The sequence below is a fragment of the Ambystoma mexicanum genome, chromosome 7p, assembly GCF_040938575.1.
Source record: "Ambystoma mexicanum isolate Mex_15411 chromosome 7p, UKY_AmexF1_1, whole genome shotgun sequence".
Classification (NCBI taxonomy): Eukaryota; Metazoa; Chordata; class Amphibia; order Caudata; family Ambystomatidae; genus Ambystoma; species Ambystoma mexicanum.
In genome coordinates, this window is record NC_090939.1 from 481,105,470 (window position 1) to 481,132,824 (window position 27,355).

A 27,355-nucleotide genomic window follows, 5' to 3' on the forward strand; every position below is an offset into this window, starting at 1 on the left:
ATTAATCTACTAACAAGTGCCGATCAATGCTGTGAGAATGGTATCCTTTAAAAGATGCATTTGCTAAAATACGTTAGAAATCATTGTATCCTATTACTAAAGCCCACAACCTAGAGAATGAAATTAGTCACAGAACGGTTGAACTTTAAGCAAATAAGAAAGACATTTAAAAATAATGTGCAGTGAGCAATTCAGATGTCAAAACGCATGTGCTGATGTGCTGTAAAACAAAGGCATTATTGCTTCTTTGCCCCAGACTAAGACGAAGATGCAACATGTTGCAGCAGAAAAAGCATTGTTACAAAAAGCAGTAGACTCAAAGAGACTACGCCTACGGTGGCATTTTGGCAGCGGAAAGGAAGAAGAAATGCATTTGGATTCATATATTCTAATTAAACCAAGAGTCGTTGTGCTAGAAAGAATTAACGGCATTATGTGTGAAAGAAGGCGTAAAGTGGCGAGGAGAAAAGCCATGGTGATTGGGTTAACATATGGAAGTGAACTGCAAGTGAAGAGGCTGTTGGGTTGGACACGCTTTGACTGTCTGCCCTATTTTCAATTGCAGATCTCGTAGTCCGCAAGAGGAAGCCACGCGAACTGTGGACACACTGCATCCTATTCATCTTTCTTGGATTCTGTGCAGGACTGTAACTGCCTCCTGCGACTCCCACGCCACCTCACACGCCTAACCCACAGCCTCCTGAATCAGCCAATGGATCTTGGCTGCTACATCTACTCCGGGCACGCGCACCAGAAGTGAACTGCAAGTAAAGAGGCTGTTGGGCTGGACACGCTTTGACTGCCTGCCTTATTTTTAGGTGCAGAACTCATAGTCCGCAAGAGGAAGCCGCGTGGACTGTGGAAACACTGCATCATATTCATCTTTGTTGGATTCTGTGCAGGACTGTGTAAGACTCTTTTTGGACCTATTTGCTTCTGTTACTTTGTTGCGAGGAAACCTTGCAGTCCCTTTTGTTCTTACTAGGTAGTAACTCATATTCTTCTTTTAGTATAGTACTGCCTCCTGCGCCTCCCACGCCACGTCACACGCCTAAGCCACGCCCTCCTGAATCAGCCGTTGGATCCCGGCTGCTACATCTACTCAGGGCACGCATACCGCACGCACACCGGAAGTGAACTGCAAGTGAAGAGGCTGTTGGGCTGTTTGGCGTGGTCGTGGGGAGCAGCAGGGAGGCACCCTAGCTATTGGAATTCTTCAAGTTTTGTCGATATTTTGATAAACAGACTGTATTTCTGGGAAACCTCACCTTTATAATGTGTGCAGGCTGTTAAGATCCTAAGCTACTCCGTGTGACTGGTTGGAAATAGTCTCAATTGAGAGTGGGGGCTGTAAAGCTATAACTTCTGAGTTAACGTTACAGGTAATGAAGAGGGGCAGGCGTGAACTGTATACATATCAGAGGACAGTACCCCGAACTAGGCGAGAGACAATGGCCGAGGCACAGCCTTTTGATGACATTCCATCAGCGGCTCTGATCTTTACTCCTTTAAGGGGAACTATGAGGATGGCTATGGCCATGCCCCTTCCCCCCTCCCCTCCGTCCTCAATGGATATTGCTATGCAGAACTTGAATGACGGAGAGGGAATGGGGATGAGTCTATTCTATTGATTGAATCTGGTGAGGGGGATAAGAATGCTGAGGGTCAGGTGGGGCCGTCAGGTCTGCAGCAGCCAGTGATGTTTGTAGACTCCCAATGCCAAACAGACATGGATAATTCCCTTCTGGCACTCTCACTATATCCACTAGGCAAAGAAGCCGAATGGAAACTATCTTCAGCTCAACCCACGGCTCCGGGAATTCTAGGGGAGAGCATCCAAGAGGACAAACTTAATGCAAAGATCCTAGAAGAATTATCTTTGCACACGTTCCTCATGAGGCAGCTTATCATTGCAGTGGAGAATAATAATTGTTCAAAGGCTAACCATTTGATTCCTGAGAAACACTCCACGTGTCCTTATAATATCCAGGTACCTAACTTTGGGGGTGGAGGTCTGATAGTTGAAATGCCCCCAGTATCTGCTGGTAACAATTCGGGTGCAGTGAATTCTGGGTGCATTGAAGACTGTGGGAAGCAGAAGCCAGGGTCCAATTTAGGCATACCAGAGAAAGATATAGCTGCTCTAAGGGAACTCTTGGTTATTCCCTCGAACCCACTGACACTGATTGACAATACCAAAAAAAAAGAAGAGAAGCCAGGACAGAAATAAAATTACTTTGGGAAAAAGCGCAAATATAGGAAAGCAGCAAAGAATAACTGGCGCAATCAGGTCAGAGAAGAGGCTGCATCTCCCTCCTCGGACTCATGTATTGAGGTGGAGGGGAAGGTAGTCATTCTGTGTCGGGATACCAAGGGCTCGGTGGCCGCCGATACTATCCAGGGAAACTTGAAAAACAAGGGCCTCAGGGATAACAAGGGCATTAAAATAGTTGGTATTATGCCCCAAGACCAGTTGGCTAAGGGAAGCCTATTTGACTTTTTTCCCAAAGGACTTAATAAAAGAGTGTCTACAACTGATGACCTTTCTCTGGTAAAGGTTGTCCCAGGGGAGAGACAGATCTATAAAGAATCAAATACATTGAACACCCAGAATATCCATTGCTTGCCACGAATGTTGAACCAAGTGATGGGGGAGGCTGGTGTGGTAGAGACCATAGGAAGTGTTGCAGGGATGGGGGACAGGAACACTGCACTAACCCCCCTCACGGGATGAATCCTCCCTGGGGATAGAACTTTAGGCAACTTAGGTAAAAGAGACACCTTGCAACCAAATGGTCCTGGGAAAAAAAGGTTTTTGAATATCCCAGCTTCTGGGGGGGTGGGTGGGGTGGAGATTGCAGGTAATGCCTATACAGCACGGGTGTGCTCCACAGATTCCGTGATGGAAAAAAAAGTGGGGCGAGACATGGTAATGGAACGTGTCATAAGAAGGGTTATAAAGCTGATGTTGGATGAACATGAGAATGTGCAACCAATATCTGAACCCCTTCAATCCCCTATTGTTACCTCTTCCTCATCTGCTGTTGTGAAAGAGCCATTAATGGACTCGAAGGTGACCCTGGGAGTGGATACTGTGGATACTGTGGGGAAGGTTGGACCTCTGGAACCCCATGCTAGGGAACCGCCCCACAAGCAAGCAGGGGGGAGTTCCCTGCCACCAGTATCTCAATTTGTGGATCAATTGTGGGGGAATAATTCCAATGGTCCTCATACATACGAGGAGACAGCTAGTAACCTACTACCCCCTTGCTATCCTGAAAATCCCAGCATCATCATCCAGTACTTATTTGCTCATGATGGACGGGTCTCATTAAACCGTCCCAAAAGTTTGGCTATGTTTGGGGAGATTCCAAGTCTATCGTTAATCACCTTTGGAGATATAAAATTAGTCGACTTTGTTCATCTTCAAAGATATGACTATGTTCGGGTGGTATTTTATTCAGAAACAATTATGGATATGGTGTTAAAAGAACAGGATGCCCTCCATACATTTGGATATTACTTAGAGAAAGTACCTATGGATATGGTGCCCAATGTGGGAGCTACCTGGGGCCCTCTATCTAAAAATACTGCAAGTATGAACAATAAGCCCAGTGTGGAGAGGGTCGATGTGGATTCCAGACTGAGATGGTTGGCACTCACACTGTGGGACTCCATTTCACAACTTCAAGGTTTGAAGCCCGATAGTTAACAACGTGAAACGATTGACCCTGGCTAGTTGGAACTCCCGGGTGTAACTGGTCTCTCAATAATTGTTAAGAGATCTGTTCCATATTGAAGGGGTGTTTGTTTGTTCAAAGGAGACCTGGCTTACTGAGCAGTATATGTTAGATGGATTCATTGACCATTCAACTTTGGCCAGCAGGGGCCCGGTTCGGCGCCCGTCACGGGGTCTGCTCACGACTGTGGATGTGAACATTGGCCCAAGCATTATTAAGATCTATAGGATTCATGACTGGTGCCTGGCGCTTTTGATTCGATGTAATAGCAGATACTTTTGTGGACCATGTGAACTTTTACTGATTAATGTGTATTGGAGTGTGAAGCTGGAAATTCAAGCAGCCCTAAAACAGATGGGCAACACCATGTTGGAGTGTCAGGAAATCTGCCCTAATATGATGATTCTGATTGTTGGAGACTTTAATGTTGAAATTCCCCGATTTGACACTGCACTGCATAATGTAGAGGGAATAATTTCTTCTCGGATGGTGGGCAAAATCCAACAGGGTCAGTTATGGGGACTCTTTTTCGAGACATGGGGACTTCAGAATGCTAGAGATATTTTGAAGAACGACTGAGATCATTCTACCTGGTTCAGAGGTGTGTTTTCGACTGTAATTGACCATATTATTTTTTCTGCACCAATGATGAATTTGGCAATGGACTATAAGTTGTTGAGTACTACTTGTAGTGACCATAACATCTTACAGCTCATATTTTTGGGGGGCTATGGGTGCGACAATTTTTGCAAATCCAATATACAGGTCAACGTAACAAAAACGAGAGTCTGATGGCATAAAGGCAATGTTGTGAAACTGAATTCTGTTTTCCTGTCTGACTTTAACAGATTTATTTACGGGAAAAACATATATTGTACACTAAGGATTCATTCAGCGACTATGCGGGGAACATAATTTGTCAGTCTATGGGTCAATCTGCAAAATTTAGTGCACGGAAAAAACACTTGCATATTTATGACCACGTGATTAGAACCCTTAAGAATAATAGAGCCAGGGAGCTGAAACTAGTTTTCCACTATCTAAGAAATTGAAATTAAAGATAAAGATTAATAGTAAATGGAAACATAAGATCAAGGCTCATCATGCCGCCCTTTATCAGGCAGACAGGGAAAGCATTCTCACCTCTTTGAAAGATAATACTGCAAAAACCTTTTGGGCTCTTATGAACAATCAACTAGCCAGGAATTGTGAGGCCCTGTCTAGTTCAATTTCAGAAGCGCAATGTGTTGGACACTTTGGGGATATGTACAAACCTGCCCAGGGAAATGTGTTACTCCCAGATGGTGTAAGAGATGCTGAGTGGCTATTCAAGATCCATCAAGAGGATGTTGAAGAACTGATCCAGAAGGCATCAGCATCTAGGGTGGCGGGTCCAAATGGCCTTGCTAATGTCATATTTAAGCAAAATCAGGGTATCTGGGCTAACACTGTGTACAAATTATTTAATGATATTGTTAGGACACATACTACTCCCCTTACATGGCAAATTTATTTTGTGGTGCCCATCTATAAGAAGGGCGATCGGTCATGTCCTAAAAATTATAGGCCAATCGCCCTCCTCGATGCGGACTCCAAGCTATTTTCAGGAATCATCTTGAAGTATATCCAAGATTGGGTAAAGGCTAATGGCATTTTGTCTCAATTCCAGTTTGGTTTTCGAAAAGGTGTGGAAACTGATGTTGGTGGTTTGCTCTTGAATGTTATGCAGGCAAAGGCGTGGAGGAAGGACTCGGCACCCATCTATATCGCCTCCATCGATTTATAAATGGCGTTCGATAAGGTGGATAGGTCAGTGCTCAGGGGAAAGTTAAATCGATTAGGGATGCCTCTGGGTTTCCTTTCCATATTAGTACACCTACATGTGGGGTCAAAGCTGCAGGTTAGGCTGAACAATCTGGGCTGTTTATTCTCCTTGATTAATGCCTCGAACAGCCTACGACAAGGGGGTGTATTTGCACCTACCATCGCTAACCTCTATGTGTCTAATGCCAAAGCTAAATTGGAAGAAACTTCATTTGTCCCTCCACCGGTGGAACAAGTAAAAATATGTTGGACTGCTTACGCGGATGACTTTTTGCTCTTTGACCACACCCCTATTGGCCTACAGTGTTTACTGAGCAAATTTAGAGACTATACTGTGGCCAATTTTCTCACTATTAATGAAAAAAAGACAGTAATCGTAGGGTTGCATCCCAGACCTTATACCAAACAGTTCTCGTGGTTCTTGAATCACATAAAGTTAGTGGTGCGTCCATGTTTGAGATATTTGGGCTATCCAATTTATGGGGGTTACCAGAAATCCCACTACAGGGACTATTTGGAGATGAAAGTAGCATCGCTGATTGTACAACTAAAAGAAATTGACAGTAAATTTGTTAAGTTTTCTTTTGTCCCTACTCTTTGTTATTAAAAATTGAAGATGGTACCTCAATTGTGCTATGGTCTTGAGCTGTTTTCAAAGTGGATGCTTGCTGAATTTCCCAAATTTGAAGCTCGTCTCCTAAGGGCATCTGTTAAGTGTTTACCCAACTGTGTACCGGTGGAAGCTATCCGGTATGAACTGGGTCTCAATTCTATTGTCAATGTGATTATATGGAGAAAGATGATGCTGCTTAGGAAATTAATAACTTCTCCCAAGGACACTCTATATGATCCTTTGGGCTTGGGCTTCCGTTCTGATACCACTGCATCTGACTAACTGATTGTATGGAATACCTGAACCATTTGGATATCTCTTTCGATCTTTTAATATTCAATCCACAAAAATTGAAAAAAAGATTTGAATGGTGGGATTGGAGTGTTACCACAAAAAGCGTAATTGCAACACGTCTAAACAAACATGTTGTGTGCCATTTTAAACAATTGAGCACACTCGAATCCTACTTAATTGTGTTTCCTGATAAGGGTGCACGACAGAAATTCATGCGCTTCAAATTTAATGTGCTTCCAACTCGTGAAATTTTGCAGGTAGAAAATGTGGGGTTTGAGTACCCGTTAAAATGTAGATTTTGTAACAACCCAGATGCAAAAGAAAATTTAGGACATCTAATGGTGGATTGTGTTTCATTTAGGAATGCACGAATTCAGCACTTTGGGAAATTTGTTACTGATACTGGAACTGTTAATCTGGACCAATTGTTGTGGAAAATGCTTCATGGCAGAGGCAAACCATTTCAGCTTGCTGTAGTCAGGTTTTTAGAAAGCATATGTAAATTGTAAACTATCAACTGACAAATGTATACGATCCAATTGAACAATTATGTTGATTGATTGTGTTTAACTGTCTTCTAGTGGATATTCTGTTTGTTTTTTTAGTTTTTGAGAGCTATGTACAATGCATTTTATGATGAGTTATATTTGGTTTTTATCTGTTTTATCTTTTGTAAGGTTATGTTTATAACTATAAGCAAATAAATAAATAATAATAATTAACGTATGGGAAAGGTAGAGGAAGCCAGGATAATTATAAGAGGGCCCTGCACAGACAAAAAGAATTTGGAGACAATAGGAGAGAAGAGAAAAAAAGGAGAAAAAGGGGACTGCATACAGAGTTTATATAAATACCCACTTCTAAGTGCTGGCTGGACATCCTCACAGACCCAAGATGGTGAAAGACAGCACATATTAAAAAAGAGGCCTTTCAATAATTCTGGCAAAGATGCACTCCACAGCTCTCACTCTGATTTTAGAAAGAAATAATTTCTTTCTTAAATCAGGGCTAGAGCTGGGCTGGGGCCGAACTACAGTGGCGGCTAGCTAGTGGGCATGGTGTGAGATGGTGGTGCTCTGCCTTTGGCTCCAGTGCACATGTCTCGAACCAGTAAGCTCTCTCTGCTTCCTGTCTGCATGGAGTATGGGAGCCAGACAGAGGCGTTGCTAGGGGGGGCTTAGGGGGTTATAGCACTGGGTCTTTTGGTTGTAGGCCCGGATAGGCTCTCAGGGTTTACAACCAAAAGGCTAGCTAGCCCTGAGTCCCGACAATCCCAACATCAGTGTAGACCGGATCTTTTCCAGACCTAGCAACACCCTGGAGCCAGAGTATTGCAGTGGAGAGGACAGAGATGCTAGAGCATCGAATACAGCACGGAGATGGCTGGGAAACCGGTAAGAAAGCCTTTTTTTTGTAATCTGTATGACTGTGTGTGTACTATGCGTTCATGCTTGTCAGCTATGTATGTATGTATGCATACATGTGTGTGTGTGTGTGTGCGTGTGCGTGCGTGTGTGTGCGAACACAAGGGTGTGTCAGTCTGCCCAAGTGTGCATATGAGTGATAGTTCAGTGTGAATAGCATGTGTATGTATGGATGTGCGTGCACGTGTTGTGAATGAGAATGAAGTGTGTATGAATGTTCTCGCAGTGCATGGTAGTGACTGCCATAACAGCTGTATGGGTGACTAGGTGAAGGAATGGGTATGAATGTGATCGTGTGCACGTGTGAGGTTCGGGCCTAGGAGCACGGCCTTGAAGCATCGATGTTTCCTTAAAGCAGCATGGCATGTTCTACTGGCATTTTTGGGTAAAGATCAACTTGATGGGTGGTATTACATGGATGAGCAGTGGGGAGATTCAATTGTGGCATTTTGTTACTGTGGCATGGCCTTTTACGCACATTAAGGGCCAGGACTGGCCGACATGATGTGTGTTCTTACATTGGGGGTAGATGAGTGGGTGGCATTTGTGGAGCCAGATAGGACGTGTTTTGTACTATGGCATTATATTTTTTTCTTCATTTGGAATCGGGCGAGAACATGCATGGACTTGAGGAAACTGATTTCACGACAGCCTGGATATATCCTAACTGCAACTCTCAAATGGTTTTCCAGAATCAGAGACAAGTGTGAAAGCCAGGCACTTTGATCCCAGCCATTCCTGGGACCAAGAAGAACTCCTTGTTACAAACTTCCCCTTGTCCGATGAGAAGGAACCAACCAATGCAGACAATTCATTCTAGTAAGAAACAGATCCTAGGGGGAAACCGTAGTGACATTTAAGATGAATAGCTTTAGCAATTGATTAAAAAAAATAAAAATAAGAAACAATGGGCCTTATTAGGAGGCTGGCGGCAGCGGAATGAATGGTGCCAGTAAGGGACCGGCACCGTTCATTCCAGGCCGCCACATTACGAGTTTGCTCGCGGGTGGCAGTATGCACGTCTGGGCAAGACCAGTCATGCATACCGCCACCCGTGAGCAGACCAGGATGCTAACAACGGACCCGTCATTAACGGGTCCATTGGTAGCATCCTCCCCATTCCCATTGAGCCCTATGGGGGCTCGAATGGGAATGGGGATGTACCGGGTCCGGGTCCCAAGAAAAGGGAATTACTGGGCCCGCAAAAGTCGGACTGGCCCGGTAATTCCCATTTTTCAGGACCCAGACACAACTCTGGAGGCAGCCATGCCGCTAAGAATGGCATGGCTACCTCCAAACTCATAATGAGGCCCAATGTATCTGAATTTGTGCCCTTTGGGTTAAATGTACTTCTAACACTTTGTATGGCTAAATTGTACAAGGGAGTTCAAAGCAACATGTGTTTCATGTAAAAACATTATGTAGGGAGGAAAAGAGATCAAGTGTTACCCCATTATAGCAGGGGCCGATCCATCAGGCTTTGTATCATCCAGAGTTATTCCAATGGGGGCTTCTTCATCCTCCATTATCATGGAGCCACAGAAGTCTGTTCAAAATAAGAAAAAGCGTTTCAATGATGTTTAAATGTTACAACATGTTGTGTTGAAAATGAACCAAGCATTGCTTTGTACATTATTTGTTATCGAGATTTGTAATATTGGCCAACGCGTGATCCACCTTTTGTCTCAAACTCAACTCAACGAGTTACCTGTTTGATTTATTTATCTCTGCCCCATCGTTCATGTACCTAAAGAGAAACTAACTGCACCTCTATCCTTTCAACATATTTATTAATTTATTTATTACATTTCTTGATAGCGCCCAGATGCGGAGGCCTCACAGTGCTGGTTACAGAAAGTGCATGGTTCGGTTCAAAAGTGCAAAAGAATATGCAGCGTAGTGGGAGGTGAATGAAGCACATTGTGACAAGCCTCACATTTCGTTAAGGGTGCTGGTTCAGGCATGCAGTCACACATCATTACAACCAAGAGCTGCTAAAGTCACAATAGGTGGGCTGCAAGTAAAAACATGTACAGCTAACATTGTGTCCATTTAGGTAGCCCATGGGTAAAATGCATTTGCAGCAGAGTGCTACTAAAATTAAACCCATGTACAGATAACCAGCCACTAAAGACAAAATCGGTGTGTTCAGGAGCATGAGCAACAACTGCTGCTCAGTCACAACAGGTGTACGGATAAGCATGTAAGACACACTCAGAGTAGGTGCACTGTTTGGAAAACCCATGCTTTCGGGTACGAGGGGCTACATCAGATAGTGTGTCAATCCAGTAGTTACAGAGGTTAAATTACAAGCGCCGCACAGGGCTTAAAGTAAAATCGGTGTTACACTGCAGGTATAGCGCAAGGCTGAGTGAGTCAAGTCTGGTTTTTACAGTAAAGATAAGTTACAATCACAGCACAGCGCTGGGTAGGATAACTCCAGGGGGTGATATGATATGATGTGGCATTTATAACGCGCCCGTACACAAGTGTTTCTAGGCGCGACAAGACAAGGAGGGGGAAACAAAGGGAGGACAAAATAACAATCTTACTAGACCTTGTGTCATTCAGATTGCGCAAGTGCTGGGAAGAGGGAAGGGGAGAAGTGCCAGGGTGTAAGGCAAGGGGGAAGTGCAGTTAACTCACAAGTGCAGCCAGTGGGTGGCTCATAAGTGCAGAAAGAAGGGACTGTAGGGTTGCAGATACAGACCTGTAATTGCTGGGGAGCCCGGAGGCAATGTGAAGGCAACTGGACATGCAGGAGCTTGTTCCCAAGTTCCGAGGGTGACCAGTGCGCGGAGCAGTCATGTCCATCAGCAGGAGAGAGGAAGAGAGAAAGCAGACGCGAAAAGGAAGGTATTGAGTTGCTTCCGGAACCGGAGGTGGTTCTGCTGAAGATTGAGAGAGGCAGGGAGGCTGTTCCAGACGGAGGCCCCAGTCGAGGAGATAGATCTACCCCCAACTCTCTGCTTGGAGAAGCGTCTGACCCTCAGAGTTGGAGGTGGATGAGCGGAGAGGTTTTGGAAGAGGAAGTTGAAGGTAGAGCAGTCCCAGGCCCCAGAAAGCCTTGTGGACAATGCAGAGGATCTGAAACCTGATCCTTGCAGCCACGGGGAGCAAGTGAAGAGATTTTCAGAGCTGGAGATAGGATACCTGAGCTTGAAGCCAAGGGCAAGCTTTGCAGTCCAGTTTTGGATTCTTTGTAAAGCTCGAGAAGTAGAGGCGGGAAGATTTAGAAAGAGGCTTTTGCAATAGTCCAGCCTAGAGAGGACCAGAGCTCTGGAGTCAGTGAGCCTCTGGGGCAAAGTGAGAAAATGAAAAATACCTCTGAGGAGGTGCAGCTGATAGTTTGACTTCTTAGAGACGTTGGAGATGTGAGGAGAGAAGGAGAGGATGGAGTCGAAGATGAAACCAAGGATCCCAGCCTCACAGGAAGGAGCAGGAAGAGGGCCCAGAGTGGGCAACCAGAGAGAGAGAGAGGACAGGAGGGTGTGGGTGGCCCAATGAGGAGGATCTCAATCTTATTGGCATTAAGGCAGAGATAATTGGCAGCACACCATCATGGACAAGTTGTACACGCTGTACCTGCTTCCGCTGGATATCAAAGAAGGCAAACTTAGTCTGCAGTGATTCCAACTAAGCCTGAATGCACCAAGGAAATCTCAGAGGAACCTGGGATTCAGTTATATATGTACATATCCTTGTGTAGACTATTGCTAAGGACACAACGCACGACTGGTGAATTCTTTAGTGAGTGTTCAGCTATTTATTTACATAACAAAGCCAGGAACACTCCAGCTTCACAATGAACACATCTGTCCCCTTCTGTCGCATTGCAATTAGCAAGAGGATGTGGTGTTTCTTGCGTTTGGTTAAAATAACCAGCCTCTGAGCATCAGCTCATAAACTGCAGCACCTCTGATTCAGGAAGTCGTCCAGAATAGTCGAAATCCTATCCATGACAGTAGAGTACCTTCACTGTGTTAGTTTATTTTTTGGTAGATGCAGTCTTCCTCTTTAAAAGCACCAGTCTAAGGAGTTCAGGGCCCATTCCTAAAGAGAACATTCATTAAGTGCAAGTATAGCTTGTGGATTTTCGGCATTGGCCCACCTGTCCGTTGAACAAAGCCTCCCTCCTGTCTCTTTCTAACCTCTAAATTGCCTTTGACATTTCTAGTTAAAGTCAGTTGTTGTTACGTCCAGCCCTCTGTCCAGGTCAGCACAGCCAGAAAACATTAGGTGTGCAAGGAATTCTTTTCACTTGAGCATCACTATGTTGATATGTATTTATTTCTGGTACAGGGTGAGCTGCAGGAAGAACAATTGTGGGCACCTTCACCAGAAATCTGGGAGAGCGGTCCAGATAGGTACCATTAAAAAGGAGTCAGGACCCCAAGGTGGTATGGCACAACTTAATGCAATATTGATGCACACTGGCTAAGTGTTGATGTTTTCTGACCATGTGTGTGGCTAATATGTCAAAGAATGGAGTGTTTCATCCTTTTCAAAAGTAAGCTCTTATTCTTGAAGACTAGACATTTGTAGAATGTTTTTCGAGTTTCCAGTAAGAAGAGTGTTTATTTCTGTCTAGATGTTATTCTAACGACATGCATTTGCATCTAGCAGTTACCAGCCAATATGAGTATATTTAAGCATGCTGAGTTCACAAAGAAGAGAATAACTCTTAACTCCCACATTGTTTCATCACGAAGGTTGAGATTTCTAATTTTATACAGAGGTACTAGAAAGCAGTATCCTAAGATGTCAGAGACCATGATTGCATCGGGGGACAATGATCTCCTTAGGCAGGTACAAGCACTAGGATGCTTCTTGAGAGACAGCTAATTTCAGGATGGATGCATGAGTGAGAAAGGGATCTGTAACCGTGCTTAACCGTCCTATCTGAATAGACACAGGGCCTCATCACGACTTTGGCTGTAACCCTTAAATCCGGCGCTAGTGCTATTACTGCCGGATTTAAGGGTCCGCCAAATCAGGACTTTGCCGAATTTCGTCCCAGCTCTTAGCTGGGGGGAAATCCGCTGAAAATTTGCGCTCATACCGCCGGCAGGAAATCCGCAGGCAGTATTAGCGTGAAATTTCCCCATTGAGCCCAATGGGGAATGGGGCATTCCCGAATGGGCTCAATGGGGAATGGGGATTAACATTGCCGCCGAACTCGTGATCCGGCGCTATTAGCACCGGGGAGTTCGGCGGTAGGGCTAATACCGCCGGCGGTAATACCGCCGGCGTTACTGCCCGAGTCGTGATGAGGCCCAAAGTCTGGAAAACATTTTTATCTCGGAGAATTGTCATTTGGTGAATCATACTTAATTTTATTTTATTTATTTTATTGTTTTTGGATAACTTGCCTAATACCGGACCTGGGTTCAGTTTCTACACAGGGATCGGGGTTCGAACCTCTGCTGCTCTGCGTGGTCTTGCTTTCAAGACCAGCGCGTTGCCCCTGTGCTATCCTCCATTCATAGAGAAGACATTCTTCTAGCCTAAACGGGATTCCCCGGGATCAGAGCAGGGCGGGTACATGTTCCTATAAGAAGTGCCTACAGAAAGAGGCTGTTGTTTAATCGAGCCTTATAATTCCAGCTGCATGCACACCCTGCTACTATCTGTATATAATGGAGTATCAGGTTTGAATGATCCACTTGGTATTTATGTGACATGCCTACAATGGGTGTTTTGATAGCTAGGACACACAGTGATTCAACCTTGATTTTATTCTACTATAGTTAGAGAAAAATAAGTGTCTAATGTCATATATGTTAGATTTATACTAATTTCTTCTGTGGGGATCTCTGGCTACAGCTTAATTTTGTATGAACTTGCAAATATTTGCTTTATTGCATTGCCATACCTATCAGAAGATGGCGCTGTCTATTGGCTTAGTGCTTGTTGCAATCGTGGCTGCTTGATGCCATTGTGACAGTTATGAAGGGTGGGGTCTGCAACGTTTGGCTCTACAGATGTTTTGGACTGCCGCTCCCACTGCCCATAGACAAGATAGACAATATAGTCAATAGAGAGGAATCATGGGATTCGAAGTCCAAAACATTGAGAAAGCCATAGTTGCAGACCATTGCTCTATATTATGTTACGTTAAGTGCATTTGTAGCACGCATTTTCACCCATAGGCATCTTGGCGCGAGGATTCACACAGAATAACAACAACCCACCTGAACTTACAATAGCAGAGTTGTAAGGTGACAGCGGAACTGCAGATGAATTTTGGTGTGTCTCAGCCTGGTCGGAAGACCATTCCAATGCTTACTAGCTGCCACAGAGAAAGCCCCCCATCCCTCTGGAGGCAGAATTCTGGAACCACAACCAGACACTCATTATTGGAGCAGAGGGCCCTGTCTGGAATGTAAGGAAGTATCTTTTTATGAAGAAAATCCACTCCTAACTGTCCTTTTTTCCACTGGAAACCAGTGCAGAGATCTCAAGACCGGACTAATATGGGAACCATAAGGGGTGGCAGTAGCCACCAGAGCACCAAGATTCTGCAACAACTGAAGACAGTGAATCAGGCCGATTGGCTGGGCCAGAAAAGAGTGTTGCAGTAATCTAAATGGCTGGTAACAAATGAGGCAACTACTGCCAGGTGTAGGCAAGCAGGCAAAAAAGACAAAACCCTGTGAAGGACCTTCAGCAGGAAATGGCCTGTCTTTCATACTGCACTTACCTGAGAAGCCAGAGAAAGAGAGGATGAGAAATAAATATCAAGCTTTTTCACTACCGTCACTGGAATAGGAAAATCACCCAGTGAAGCCGGCCAGAAAGAAGAAGACCAGGAACCCAGATCAGAGGAAGCACTCACCACCAGGACCTCAGTCTTGTCCCAGTTGAGTTTGAGCCAGCTGTCACTCATCCAGCCCCTCAAGGCCCAAGCCACTCACGCAAACAGGACAACACCTCTCCCTGGTCAAGATCTAAACGGACCAGGATCGGAGTGTCGTCCACGTAAGATTAGCACTTGAAGCCGTGGGAGCGAACAAGACCAACCAGAGGCTGAACATAGATGTTAAATAACATCAGGGACAAGGCAGAGCCCCGGGGAACACCACAAGAAAGTATACGGGAAGAAGAGAAAAAGAGAGGTAAGGATAGTGATTGACCCCTATCAGTCAAAAAAGAGGTCAACCAACCCAGGAAAGGAACCGCAATGCCAGCAGAGGCAAGGCGGCACAGAAGGATGGAGTGGTCAACCGTGTCAAAGGCTGCTGACAGACGAAGCAATATTAGGGCCCCCGCTCTCCCTGGTCAACCAGCCTGGCTAAATCATGCAAAACGGATACAAAAAAACTCTTGGTGCCTCTACTGGGATGGAAAACAGTCTGAACGGGGTCAAGCAAGGCAGAAGATTCCAAAAAGGAGGAAAGAAGTGGAGATACCAAAGCCTCAAAGAGTTTCATTAAAAAAAGGAAGTAAAGAAATAGGATGAAAGTTAGCCAGAACAGAGCTTTTTTAGAAGAGGAACTACAATAGCTTGTTTAAGCTCTCTCTGGATATATCCCGATTGGCAGGATACATTAGCAGCTTGGGTGACCCAAGAAATAAAATCTGGTAGAATGTCTTTCAGGACAGATAGCGGAACAGGGTCAGAAGGGGACACATATTTCAACTGACATATAGCAGTAGAAACAGTCTTGTTGGAAAATACAGGAAAGGTGGACCAACTAGAGACTACCTGCTGGCCATGATTTTCTGAAGTCAGAGTGGCGGTAGCCTGACTCATTTGGATATGATGAGGTATATCCACAATGTTGGTATACTAGGGCAACACAGAGTGACTGAGAAGGTGCGGCTAACGGCATAAACTGTGCAGAGGATGAGAAGAATTTAACTACTGCAAATAGCTCCCTAGAGCAATTGAGGGCAGTTTCAACTTTAAACATGAAATAATTCTGTGTTGTCAGCTGGATAGCCCTATGGTAGCTCCTAGAGGGTATACCAAAGATTGTCTTATCATTGGGAGTATAGGATGTGCGCCATTTGCGTTCAGCTTTCCATACCTCCAATCGTGCCCCCCTAAATTCCTCAGAGAACCACAGCTGGGAGGGACATTTGCATACCTGGGAGTATTTAAGTGGCATCAATTGATTGGCCGTATCAAGAAGCGCATGAGAAAGAATGGTAAAGTCCACAGAAAGAACTGAGAGACACTTGGCCTTAACCAGTGTTGCCATATGTGCAGCACCCAACCCCCACCAGTTTCTCCTCAATACAGACACTTGGGGTGGCGCAATCATAGATGATGTTATGATATTGCAGCCAGTGTGTAGTAATGTATTATTGTAGGATCAGAAGTAAAATGTGTGTAACGTGGCAAATAGCAAGACTCTAATTTGTACTGCAATTGAATTTACTTTGCAACTAGCCCAAATAAACAGATATCCCATTGTAGTCTGAGCCGAAAGATAGCAGCAGTAATCACCATGACCGTCAGAGGTATTTCCAAAACTCTGCCCAACTACAGGATTACTGCTGACTGGACCAGTGGTAATGGTAGTGATATTTCTGGAATACCACTGTGCAGATCTCTTGCTGTAATTCGTTTTTTTATGTCTATCCATTTCTACCAACATTTTGATTACGGCAATGCAATGGATAGTTTACACTAGTGTTTAATGCAAAAACCACACATTTCATTCAATGCACAGAGGAGTTCATTCTGATCTGTTAAGAACTACATGTGAAAAGTGGTGAGAGGGCGAATATAAAAAAAGATCACTTTATCACTTAATTAGGATGTCCCCACAACAATAGTTAACAATTCAAAACAATTTTGGGAACATGGTTGAGGTACACATTGGTGGATTTTCCAGATGAAAATCCACCCTGCAATCCAGAGGTGTTTACTGTGGCGCTATTCCTCTGGATTACTGACCAAGTTATATATGCGTTTTGAACCTGTAATGTTGCAGCAAGAACAACAGGCACTAGCTGTCAAAAACACCATTGCTACCGTTTCGCCCAGACTGCAATGACCCCATAATTGTTTAGGTTGATAAGACTGATTAAAACATGCCTTTAAATTATGTTGCTACAAAATGATGGCTTTTTGTTTTTCCAGTTTACTAACCCATCTTCCTCCAGAAGGCTTCTTTGTAGTAGACCATGCATTTAATGACGGATCCCATTGGAAGGCGCTGTATCAACTGGTTCCTTAACACTGGCAATTCTGGGTTATAGTGAATCTTTGTGGTGAGGCCTGGTGGTATAGCACTAATGATAAACCTGCCCTGGAAGGAAAGAATTGGAATATTAATATTAAGGTACAGTCAATTTTCCTTTCCATAAATTGAGATCTGGGAAAATACAATGCATATAAAGACAATGAGCTCTCGGTTGTAGACTACATGCCTGAGAGCTGTCAGGTTAGCACTAGCTGACCATTGGGTACACTCAAAACAATGGGCCTCATTACAAGTTTTCCGGTCCGGAAACAACAGTGCCAGTAAGCTTAACGTCACTGTTTCCGGACCGGCAAACTACGATTCTGCTGGCAGGGGCCGTTCCGCCCGCTAGGTCTGATCCTGGCGGGTGGAACGGCACCCGCCAGCAGACTTTCATGAAAGCACTGGCACCGTTATTAATGGTGCTTCAGTGGTCCCCATTCTGGTGGAGTCCTATGGGACTCTACAGGAATGGGGATCAACATTTTACCAATGCCTGACTTACCGGACTTCCGGGGCTATAATGCCCCGGTTATTCCGGCAAGTCAGGCGCCAGTAAATCATTTCGGGTCTGGCGGCTACCTGCCGGTTTCTCCGGTACGGTTTCCGATGGACTCGTAATGAGGGCCAATTACTGAATTGCGGTACTCTTAAAATCAATGAGCAAACAAGGGGGATGTTCTCCTCTACAGCAGGTTCACAGTGTGTTTCTGCTAGACAATAGTTGAAGTGGAGCCCATTGCAATATTTCTTTCTTTTATTTTTCCAGCCACCTCCAGAAACCCTCCATGTAGAGACTTAAAACTTTTGCTGCCATTGGTCTTTTTTTCCTATCGCCCACACGGTTGCTTGTCTCTGTGCCCTGGGAAGTCTTCCCTAGACTTATGACAGGATATTGTTTAAATATGCTCAGAAGAGACATGCAATCTTGTTGAAAAAGTGGTGCCCTGAGTCCTCCTGAGCAACAATCCCATTGTGCCCCCTAGTAAACGTCTGACCTGAAAAGCTTAAAACAATTAACAATTTTTAAAGACTTTGGTACAACCATCATTACAATCAGCAAAAAAGGATCTACATCCTAAATCTGAAAGCCTATAAACAGCTATTCTACATGCAAAACAACTACCAGGACAATAGGATTGGGTCTCAAATTCAAATTCATTTTAGTTTAGTTAATTCTTGGACTCATCCTTCATATTTCTGGCAGCCCAAGATCAGTGTGACAAACTGAACTCTTTCTTCCTTGAAAAATTGTGACTACTAAACCAAATCTCAGGTGAGGGGTAAGCCACCAGTTTTACCAGCTTCATCAGGTGTCTTATTCCAATATAGAGTAAGAAACAGAGCCGTTTTGGCTCCTCCCCATGGACCACTCAGAAGTTTGAGAAGTTTCTCAATTGTACAACATTCTCCTTTATTTTGTAGATTACATCACACCACTCATCAATTTGAGTTTTCCTTCTGGTCATGTACCAGCATTCCTTAACAAGGGCATGGTATACTCTCTCTGCAAAAAACATGGGCTGGCTTCTTCCATCTTGGACAACTATCGGCTCATTACTAACTTTCCTATTCTTTTCAAAATCATCAAAAAGTTGATTGTCTGCCTGTTACCGTTTTTTTGACACTCATACCTTTCTGTCCCCTCTTCAGTTGGGTTTTTAGCCCAGGCATGGGGTGTTGACAACACTTTCTGGTTTCTAGGATGATACTCTAACCTCCACTGATGACAGTAAAGATTTGCTGCTGGTTCTGTTGGACTTGTCCGCCCCGTTTCATATGGTCAATCATGCTATCTTACTTGACACTTTGTCCATAGTAGTCTACATGACCAACAGTACTCTCCATTTGTTCTCCTCTTTTCTAGAAGACCTTTCCCAATGGGTACAGTTGGGCTGCTTTCGATCCAAGGTAGCCCCAGTAATATGTCCATCAACTGTCTTTCCTAACCCCAATCCTTTTTATTTTCTATTTGACACTGATATTACAGCAACTCCAGCTTGGAATGTGCATATCCAATCTTATGCAGATGATAACCAAATGTACACTGAGGTCACAGGAGTAAAGGGGGAATTTGAAAACCTCCAAACCTCATAGCCATCAGAGATTGGATGTCCACACACCATCTTCAACTTAATGTCTCCAAAACTGAAATTATTTTTATCCCCCCCCCCCTGGACTCTCTTTAACACTAGGCTATACAGTAAAGAATATGGGTTTTGTTTTCAAGAAGATTGTACACTGTTCCTCCAGGTCAATTCATTGGTTAGTAGCTGTTTTTTTCAATCTTACTTACTCAAAAACATCATGCCTTTTCTTTCCCTCAGACATATACTGGTGGTGGGCACTGCAGTGAACGAGACACTGGGGTACTTTAATGCCCTGTATGGGGGGATTATCTAATAGTCTTTCTGTCTAACTCTAGAGGGCACAGACTTCTTCTGTTCTTCGGGTCTGTGGTCTCTCTAACCATATTTCTACGACCAGAGAATTCCTCCACTGGCTGTGCGTCCAAGGTAAAATTGAATTCAAAATTGCATGTGTGACTGTCAGATATCTACAAAATGTGACCCCTGCTTATCTAATCTGGATGGTGAAACCATATTTCTGTCCCTGCACACACCACAGTTCCAAATTCTCTCTGTTCTCTTCTCAGTTTAAGTTACCCTGTGAGAGCAGGAAACACGTTGCTGTACAAAGAGCTCAAATGTGTATTACCCTTCCCATAATGATCCATTGAGCAAAGTTCCTTTTGGAATTTAGATATCACCTAACAAAGCATCTGCACTCTTAGACAGTTAAGTTAAATCATTTGTACAATGAGACCCATAGCTCCCCAGTAGCAAAAATACTCACATCCTACTTTCCACCCACAGGCATGGCCAGCCCCCATGAGGCTATAGTCACTACATGCCCTATTTTTCCACCACTACCAACTACTACTCAACAAGCTCAAGTGCTGCACTATTCAGGAACCTGCTTTGGCCCTTCTATGAGCCACAGGCTTCCGCCTCTCCCTGTCACCAACTGGAACATTATCTGCATGCATAATTGTATGCCACATTTCAGTATGCCATATTCCATGCATAATGCAATTACTGATGACTCTTGCAACTTGGTTGTTGACCAATGTACAACTAAATACGCGGTGCCAAATGTATTTTCAAATGTCGCTCGCAACCCCACTGCGGACATATGCATCAATGTATTTGCTGTCCCACAACACACGCCAATCCTCTAAACATGCTCTGCCCACCACAGCACCTGTTCCTCCCGGCCTCCCCCTACCAAAATGGCCACTGCTACCCCGGCCCAACCTGGTAGCCCCGTGGCTACTACACCCCCACCATTCCCCTGGCTGCCAGCACTTACCTGGATTGGCACCCCTTCGTCTCTCTGTCACCAAAGACTCCCACCCAGACATTCCACAACCCCCACTAAATCTCCCAAACCCAGACCCTACGCTCCCACTGTTCCCCAACACCTTGTGCATGTTGCACCCTGCCTAGGTCCTGCCAAACTATACAGGCTAAGCTCCAGACTTCAGAGCCCCCATGCCAGCTAGAGGCCAACGTTCCTCCCACTCATACCACCACACAGGAGCTCCTGGCACCCTGCCTAGGCATATCTCGTCTACACAGACAATGCTCCAGACTCCCAAGCCCCCACCACCTCCAACAAATGCAACGCAACTGCCTTAGGAACCTCATAACCCCCCAACCCACACATCTGTCCTCCCTCACAACTACCACCATACACCCCTCCCAACTACCACCATACCACTCAACCCTAGCAGACCCTCTCCTCCTATCCCCAACCCAAATCCTTTGCTTGTGCACTAGTCAATGCTCGCTCAATCGCCGCTCACACCTCTGATATCCACAACCTCTTGCTTGCCAACAACTTTGAACTACTAGCTGTATCTGAAACCTGATGCAGCAGGCCCCCTCCTCTCACCTGCTCTACCAACTGGGTATTCCATTCTACGTGCCAATTGCCAAGACAGCCTAGGAGGAGGAATTGCTATCTTCCACAAATCCACCCTCCCTATTAGAGCCTACCCCTCCAAAGTCTCCAAGGCTATGAACACCTACAGACTGAGTCAGTGTACTCCCCCCAAACTGCCATCAATATACTACTCCTCTACTGCCAACCTTCACACACTAGCGCCCCAGACACCGACATCCCCCTCCTCATTGCCCCTCTCCTCAAACCAATATGAAATTCATACTCCTAGGAAACTTCAATCTTGGCTTCAAAGGCCTCGCCGACCACAAGGCCACCACTCTCACAGCCACTCTCGAAGAAATTACTTTCACCCAATCGCCCACTCACGACAAAGGAAGAATCCACAATGGGATACTCCCATGCAACACTCCCCTCCAAGTTACCTCGATTAACCCGCTTCATCTGGTCAGACCACTCACTAATCTTCTTCATAGTAATCACCACCACTAAAACCACACCCTTAATCGGAGATCCCCCTGCATAACGTCCAGATACACCCATAAACTCACAGCTGAGCAACATGCCCCTTCTATTCTAGCCTCTCTTGACTCAGCACCCGACAACACCTCACGTGAAGTCATCCTAGCAACGTACAACGCTGCGCTGCTCTCTGCTCTTGACGAACACGCTCCCCTCAAAACACTTCCAGCAAAAAAAGAAACCTGCTTAATTGGTTCACCGATGAACTCACCTCCCTCTGCAAAAGCAAATGCACTCTCGAACATCTCTGGTGTAAAAACCCCACCCCCGTTAACAAAGCTGTCTTCCAATGCCCAGCAGACACTTACAAAACAGCAATCATTGCCACTAAAGCCAACATCTATAACACTAGAATCACTGAAGCAAGCTCCAAAGTCAAAGCGCTTATCAAAATTCTCAGAGAGCGTGAAACCCCAGCTCCTCCGACAGACAATTTTCCAAGAAACAGAGCATGGTGGTCACTCATCCAATCAGCCATTGACACCAAAACACAGAACTTAAGGGATAAAGCCATTCTTAAAAAGTCCCTTCTACCACCCGCTTCACTCACCCTCCGAGCAAGCATCACCCCTACTGCCACCAATTCTCCACAGTTCCAGTTCTCTGCTGTAACCCCCTATGAGGTCTCACCATCATCCAACACATTAAAGCATCTAATTGTTCCGGAGACATTTGCCTAGCCCACATTGTCAAAATGTGTGCACAACCCTTAGCCTCAACCATATCCAGCGTTATTAACGCATCAATTAATTCCATTTCAATTCCCAATGCCATTAAAGAAGCTTGGGACACACCTCTTCTGAAGAAGCCCACTCTAGACCCCACCAACTATCGTCCAATCACCACCGTTCCCTATTGCCTCAAAATTCTTGACCGCACAGCATACTCGCAGCTTCAATCTTACCTTGAATGCCACAACTTACTAGGAACCTGACAATCAAGCTTCAGGTCCAGACACAGCACAGAATTCCGCCCTCTTCGATCTCAAGATCCAGCTTGATTATATTAGAGACAACGGTGAGCTTGCAATCCTCCTCCTACTAGATCTCTCTGTAGCCTTCGATTTGGTGGATCACGCAATCCTCTGCCAACACCTCACCACTACCTTCAACCTCTACCCTGAAGCTTCATTATGGATCCAATCCTTTCTTTCTGGTCGAACCAGTAGCGTATTTGCAGACACTGAGGCAGCTGACTGTATCCCTGTCTCCCAATGGCGTCCCACAAGGCTCCTTCCTCTCCCCGACACTCTACAATACACCAAGCCCCTCTTTGACTACCTGAATAGCCTCAACATACCGTACACCAACTTTGCCGATGATGCGCAAGTCCTCCTCAAAATCACTGGTAATCAAGAATTAGACTCCACCAACATTAACTGTATGCTGAACATTAACTGTATCTTCAGCATCATACAGGCATGGATGGCCACTCACCATCTGTGTCTGAACGATGAAAAAACTGAGCTCCTTATCGTGGGCTCCCCACACCGCCTCAAACACCTCAGCCCTGATTTCACCTCCTTCTACATCGATGGAAACACCATCCCTGTTTCCTCCCACGTCAAAACGCTAGGCTTCTACCTTGACGCAGAACTAAACATGCAGAAACATGTCAAAGAATCGCCTCCTCGGCGACTTATTCCACCAAGCTAATCAAACTCTCCTGAAAATTCCTCACCCCGAACAACTGTCTCACCCTAGCCAGGGCAATCATAGGCAGTAATCTGGATTACTGTAATCCCATCCTTGCAGGCACCTCAACCAAAAACATCAACAAACTCCAATGTCTACAAAACAACGCACTCAGAGCAGTCTGGGACCTTAAACAATCCAACCACATCTCACAAATCCGATGGGAGGTACATTGGCTCCCCTTCAAAGCTTGTATCGAGTTCAAACTACTCACCATCACCTAACTCTGGCCACACAAAACCACCCCCCTTACTTCATGAACCATATCACCAAGAAACACACCAATCAGAACCTCTGTGCCTCCTCTACATCTGCCTTAGTCACTCCCAGATTCACCAGAAAGAGAGCTGGGGGCTCCTGCTTCACCACCATTGCTCCCTTCCTCTGGAATGCCCTTCCTCAGCACATCCAAGATGAACCTACCTACTCGCCCTTCCGAAAGAAAGTAAAAACAGAACTGTTTAACAAATATGTATAACCCACACCACATCCATATCCTGCCTGTACACCCTTATGAATCCATCTATTGAACAAAATTGTTACCACTCTGTTCAAACAAATATGTTCAGTTACCTATTTCAGACATGTAACCTGCTTGGCATGTACAAACTACTTACCTATGCTGTACCTCACTCCTAGCACTGTGATACCTCAGTATCTAGGCACTACCAACAAATGTAACAAATAAATAAATAGGAGTAATGGTGTCAGAAGACCTGTTGTGATGCGACCACAGCTTGTGAACCTGAATGTGAGCTGGGATATTACTACACGTGTACTCTGATAAGTCCCTGGTTATGAAGGTCTTGGGCTTGGCTTGCTTTAAAAGAACACAACCATCAAGTGGGATTGCACTGTCCACCAGTGATGATTCCCCAGTACTTTATTGATGATAGGTACCTAAGGAGATGGTAAACCATTGAACTGGTTCCCATTTATTGGCACTTACAGTTATGTCTGTCTCATGTGAACACAGATGTGCACAACCACCTGTAAGCAGTCAATATGTGACTTAGTGCACTCTTAAATTAGAGCTCAGAGTTGGAAGCCCATCCCACAAAGTCATAGAAGACCATGCTGAGAGCCAGAAAGGATGTGGAGAAAAGGTCTGGCACATATCATATCAAGGATGATGGCAATGTGGTAGATTATTTGTGTTGGGGTCAACAAGCACCTGAGTAGAATTACTGAGAGACGTAATTGGACAGGCAGGACCAGAACATATTGCAGAGAAATAGACGCCTGCTTCAGCATTGAGACTCAGATCAATCAGTCATCTACATTGAAGTGATTGTGGAGACCCTGCCAACAAAGGTAAGAGCCCCCACCAACACCATTTTGGTGAAGAACTGCATTGGCATGCAAAGCCCATTAGTAAGCAGTTTATACTGAAAATGTTATTCCCTAACCAAGAACCATAGGAAGAATCTGTGCTGGGGTAAATAGGAATGTAGGGGCAGGCGTCTTTCACATCTTTGGCGCACATTCAGTCATATTGTTGCACGGACATGTAGACCTGCTTCAAAGAGACCAGCATTCAATGCTTGTCTGGAATAGGCAGATTGAACTAGAGGAGGTTTGGTATGCAATATAATCCTCTTGTATGTTTCCTCGCTCTAAAGAGAGGTACTATAAGTGTGGCTCGTATCTGCAGACAGGACTTCTTCGATGGCATCTAACTCTAGAAAGAATGGAAGCTCTTTTAACAGCTCTGGTGACACTCACTGACTGTTGAGAAGGATGGGGGTTAGGAGGGAAAGCCATCTGGTACTCAGAGGTGATGAGGAAAAGGCCCTAGTGGTCCTCTGTGAAATTCTGTCACTCCCTCAGGAATATAGTCACCCACCCCCAAGGGAAGGGGGAAGGTGGTGTGTCCATGTCAAAATGAGGTTATCAGTCTTTTTTCTGATGTGAACACACCTAAGACAAGTAACGTCTTGCTACGTTTATTCTTAACTTTGTTGGGGACAAACTCTCAGGTAGGTTTGAGGGCTACTAGGAGTTTGCGGCCTCTTGGAAGGCCCAACACCTTACCCCAAAAGGAACGTAGACCCAGCCAGACAGCAAGTTTCAAACGGCGATCAGTACAAGGATAGAAGAAATCAAAGGACCACTCAACGGCTCCTGGCTCGCAGGCCTGTTTTGTCCTAAAGTTATGTCATAGTGACGTCACAACCTGGGCCCCTCTCCAGAAAACCTATCGCACTACTGGATTGGGTACTGAGTAATCGTCCAACTATAGTGGACACTATGGCACTCATTACGATACTGGCGCTAAACCATGGCGCTATTAGCACCATGGTTGGTGCCGGTATCGTAACGAGTCTGCCAATGTTCAATGGGGAAGTACCACCCCATTCCAAGGTTGGCGGGGCAGTAATTCCCCATTGAACATTGGCCCTTCCCCATTCCCATTTTTGCCCCATAGGGCTCAATGGGACTGGGGAAGGCGGTAAGTACGGTACTGCAAATTGCGGTACCGTACTTACCTCGAGATTCCCTTTGCGGGTCCCTACTTTAACGGCTGGTCTAGACCAGCCGTTCAGGTCGGGTCCCGCAAAGGGACCTCGTAGTAAGGCGCTAAGTGTTTAACGGCACTGCAGCCTTTTACGGCGCCGTTAAACACTGGCTCTCGCATGTCAGGTGGCTGGCCTGGTCCAACCCCAAAACTCCTATCTCTAACAATGTTGCTGTGTGAGGGTCTGACCATTGGTTCTTGCCCGTTGCTACTCACCCCTAGGAACCTGAACTGTGATTGGCTACAGCTGACCTCCCCAGGCCTGGGATCCGCAAAGGTTCTCAGCTCTTAGTGTACCTTCTCAAGGTAATTCAAACTACTATGTGTCTGCATTGTAACTTGTGTGCACCATCTTAGACTATGAGAGTGCTTGTTCATCTCGTGCAACACTTGCCTCACATTGTAACATTTTTTTATCAAGCTTCTGTCTGGCGGAGTGAGATTGACTCTCTTTCCCAGCTCTGGTTGGTGTCCATTGTGTGAGTCGGCCGGGTAATGTGTTCGGAGACCATGATTTGGAGCTTCTGCAGCTCTGAATTATTCACATTTATTGCAGTTGGTTTTAATGTCGTTCAAGCAATGGAATGCTGTTCATATCTGGTGGCTTTGGCAGTGGTCCTGTCTCATAAATTTGGTCTTGTCCAGCCTGAATTCACCTCTGCTCAGCTCTTGCTGAGAGGCTTGTGGCCTGCTGTTATTTTCCTAACGCATTATGTGGTTCTTACAATGTCCATGCTATTCTATATTCTCCATATCTTAGTCACACTTGGCTCCATCAGGTTCCATAGGTGCTCCTGCAGTTCCATAAGGTAAATTGCATATAGGCATCTACAAGCTTTATCCAGGATTTCTTGCTTCTTGCGGTTTCTGCGTTGCTGCATTAAGCTAATGACAAAATAATAATAGAAATGACAATATGTATATGGATCTATCCTCTAACAATAGAACTGTTCTTTGTGTATTCGAGTGTGTGTTCATGTCCCGATGTGCGGATGGCAAGTGTGCTTCATGTCTAACACTGCTACGTCGTGGTGTCTCTAACAACGTCAGTGGCTTTGGCTTCTCAGCGCTTTAGTCAATACTGTCAATTGAGGTCTCTTTGGTTGCAGCCAGAGGCTCCTTGTCTACTCTGGGAAAGATCTGTACTACTCCTGGTCTGTAGGGCTGGCGGAGTGGGTACCTCTCGGCATACTTATCGATCATTGGAGCACTGGGAATTGGTCCGAAATAGTATGGGTGTACCCGGTATCTACTGGTCTTCTTCCGTGTCGTGTACCCTTTTTGGAGGGGGATGAGTGGGTGAATTTCTCCATCCCTTTTCACCTTGACTTGAGAAGCAGTCCAAAAGTAGATGGTTTCCTTCGAATGTTGAAAGGTTTCTTTCCATGGTTTATCCTTAGTCTGAATGAGGGACAAGCTTGATTTTCTTGTGGGCTTAGATATTACAATCATAGATTTATCAGTAGTGATGCCTGACTTATAGTTGCAATGCTGCTTATCTGACTCCATTCCTCAGAGCTCCTTCCCAGAGATTGGGAAGTCCAGAAGGAGGTCTGTGGGCAT

The 27,355-nt window shown here is 45.1% G+C and overlaps 1 protein-coding gene across 1 annotated transcript in view; it reads right to left on the reverse strand.

Moving 5' to 3' along the window:
- The window catches only part of LOC138526130 (amine oxidase [flavin-containing] A-like), a 493,108-nt gene that overhangs the window by 91,144 nt on the left and 374,609 nt on the right, over nucleotides 1-27,355 (reverse strand). Inside the window, exons 8-9 of the mRNA XM_069636505.1 lie at nucleotides 16,999-17,158; nucleotides 9,345-9,441 (exon numbers count right to left, since the gene is read on the reverse strand). Of these exons, the coding sequence (XP_069492606.1) occupies nucleotides 9,345-9,441; nucleotides 16,999-17,158 (257 nt within the window). The remainder of the gene's footprint in view (nucleotides 1-9,344; nucleotides 9,442-16,998; nucleotides 17,159-27,355) is intronic.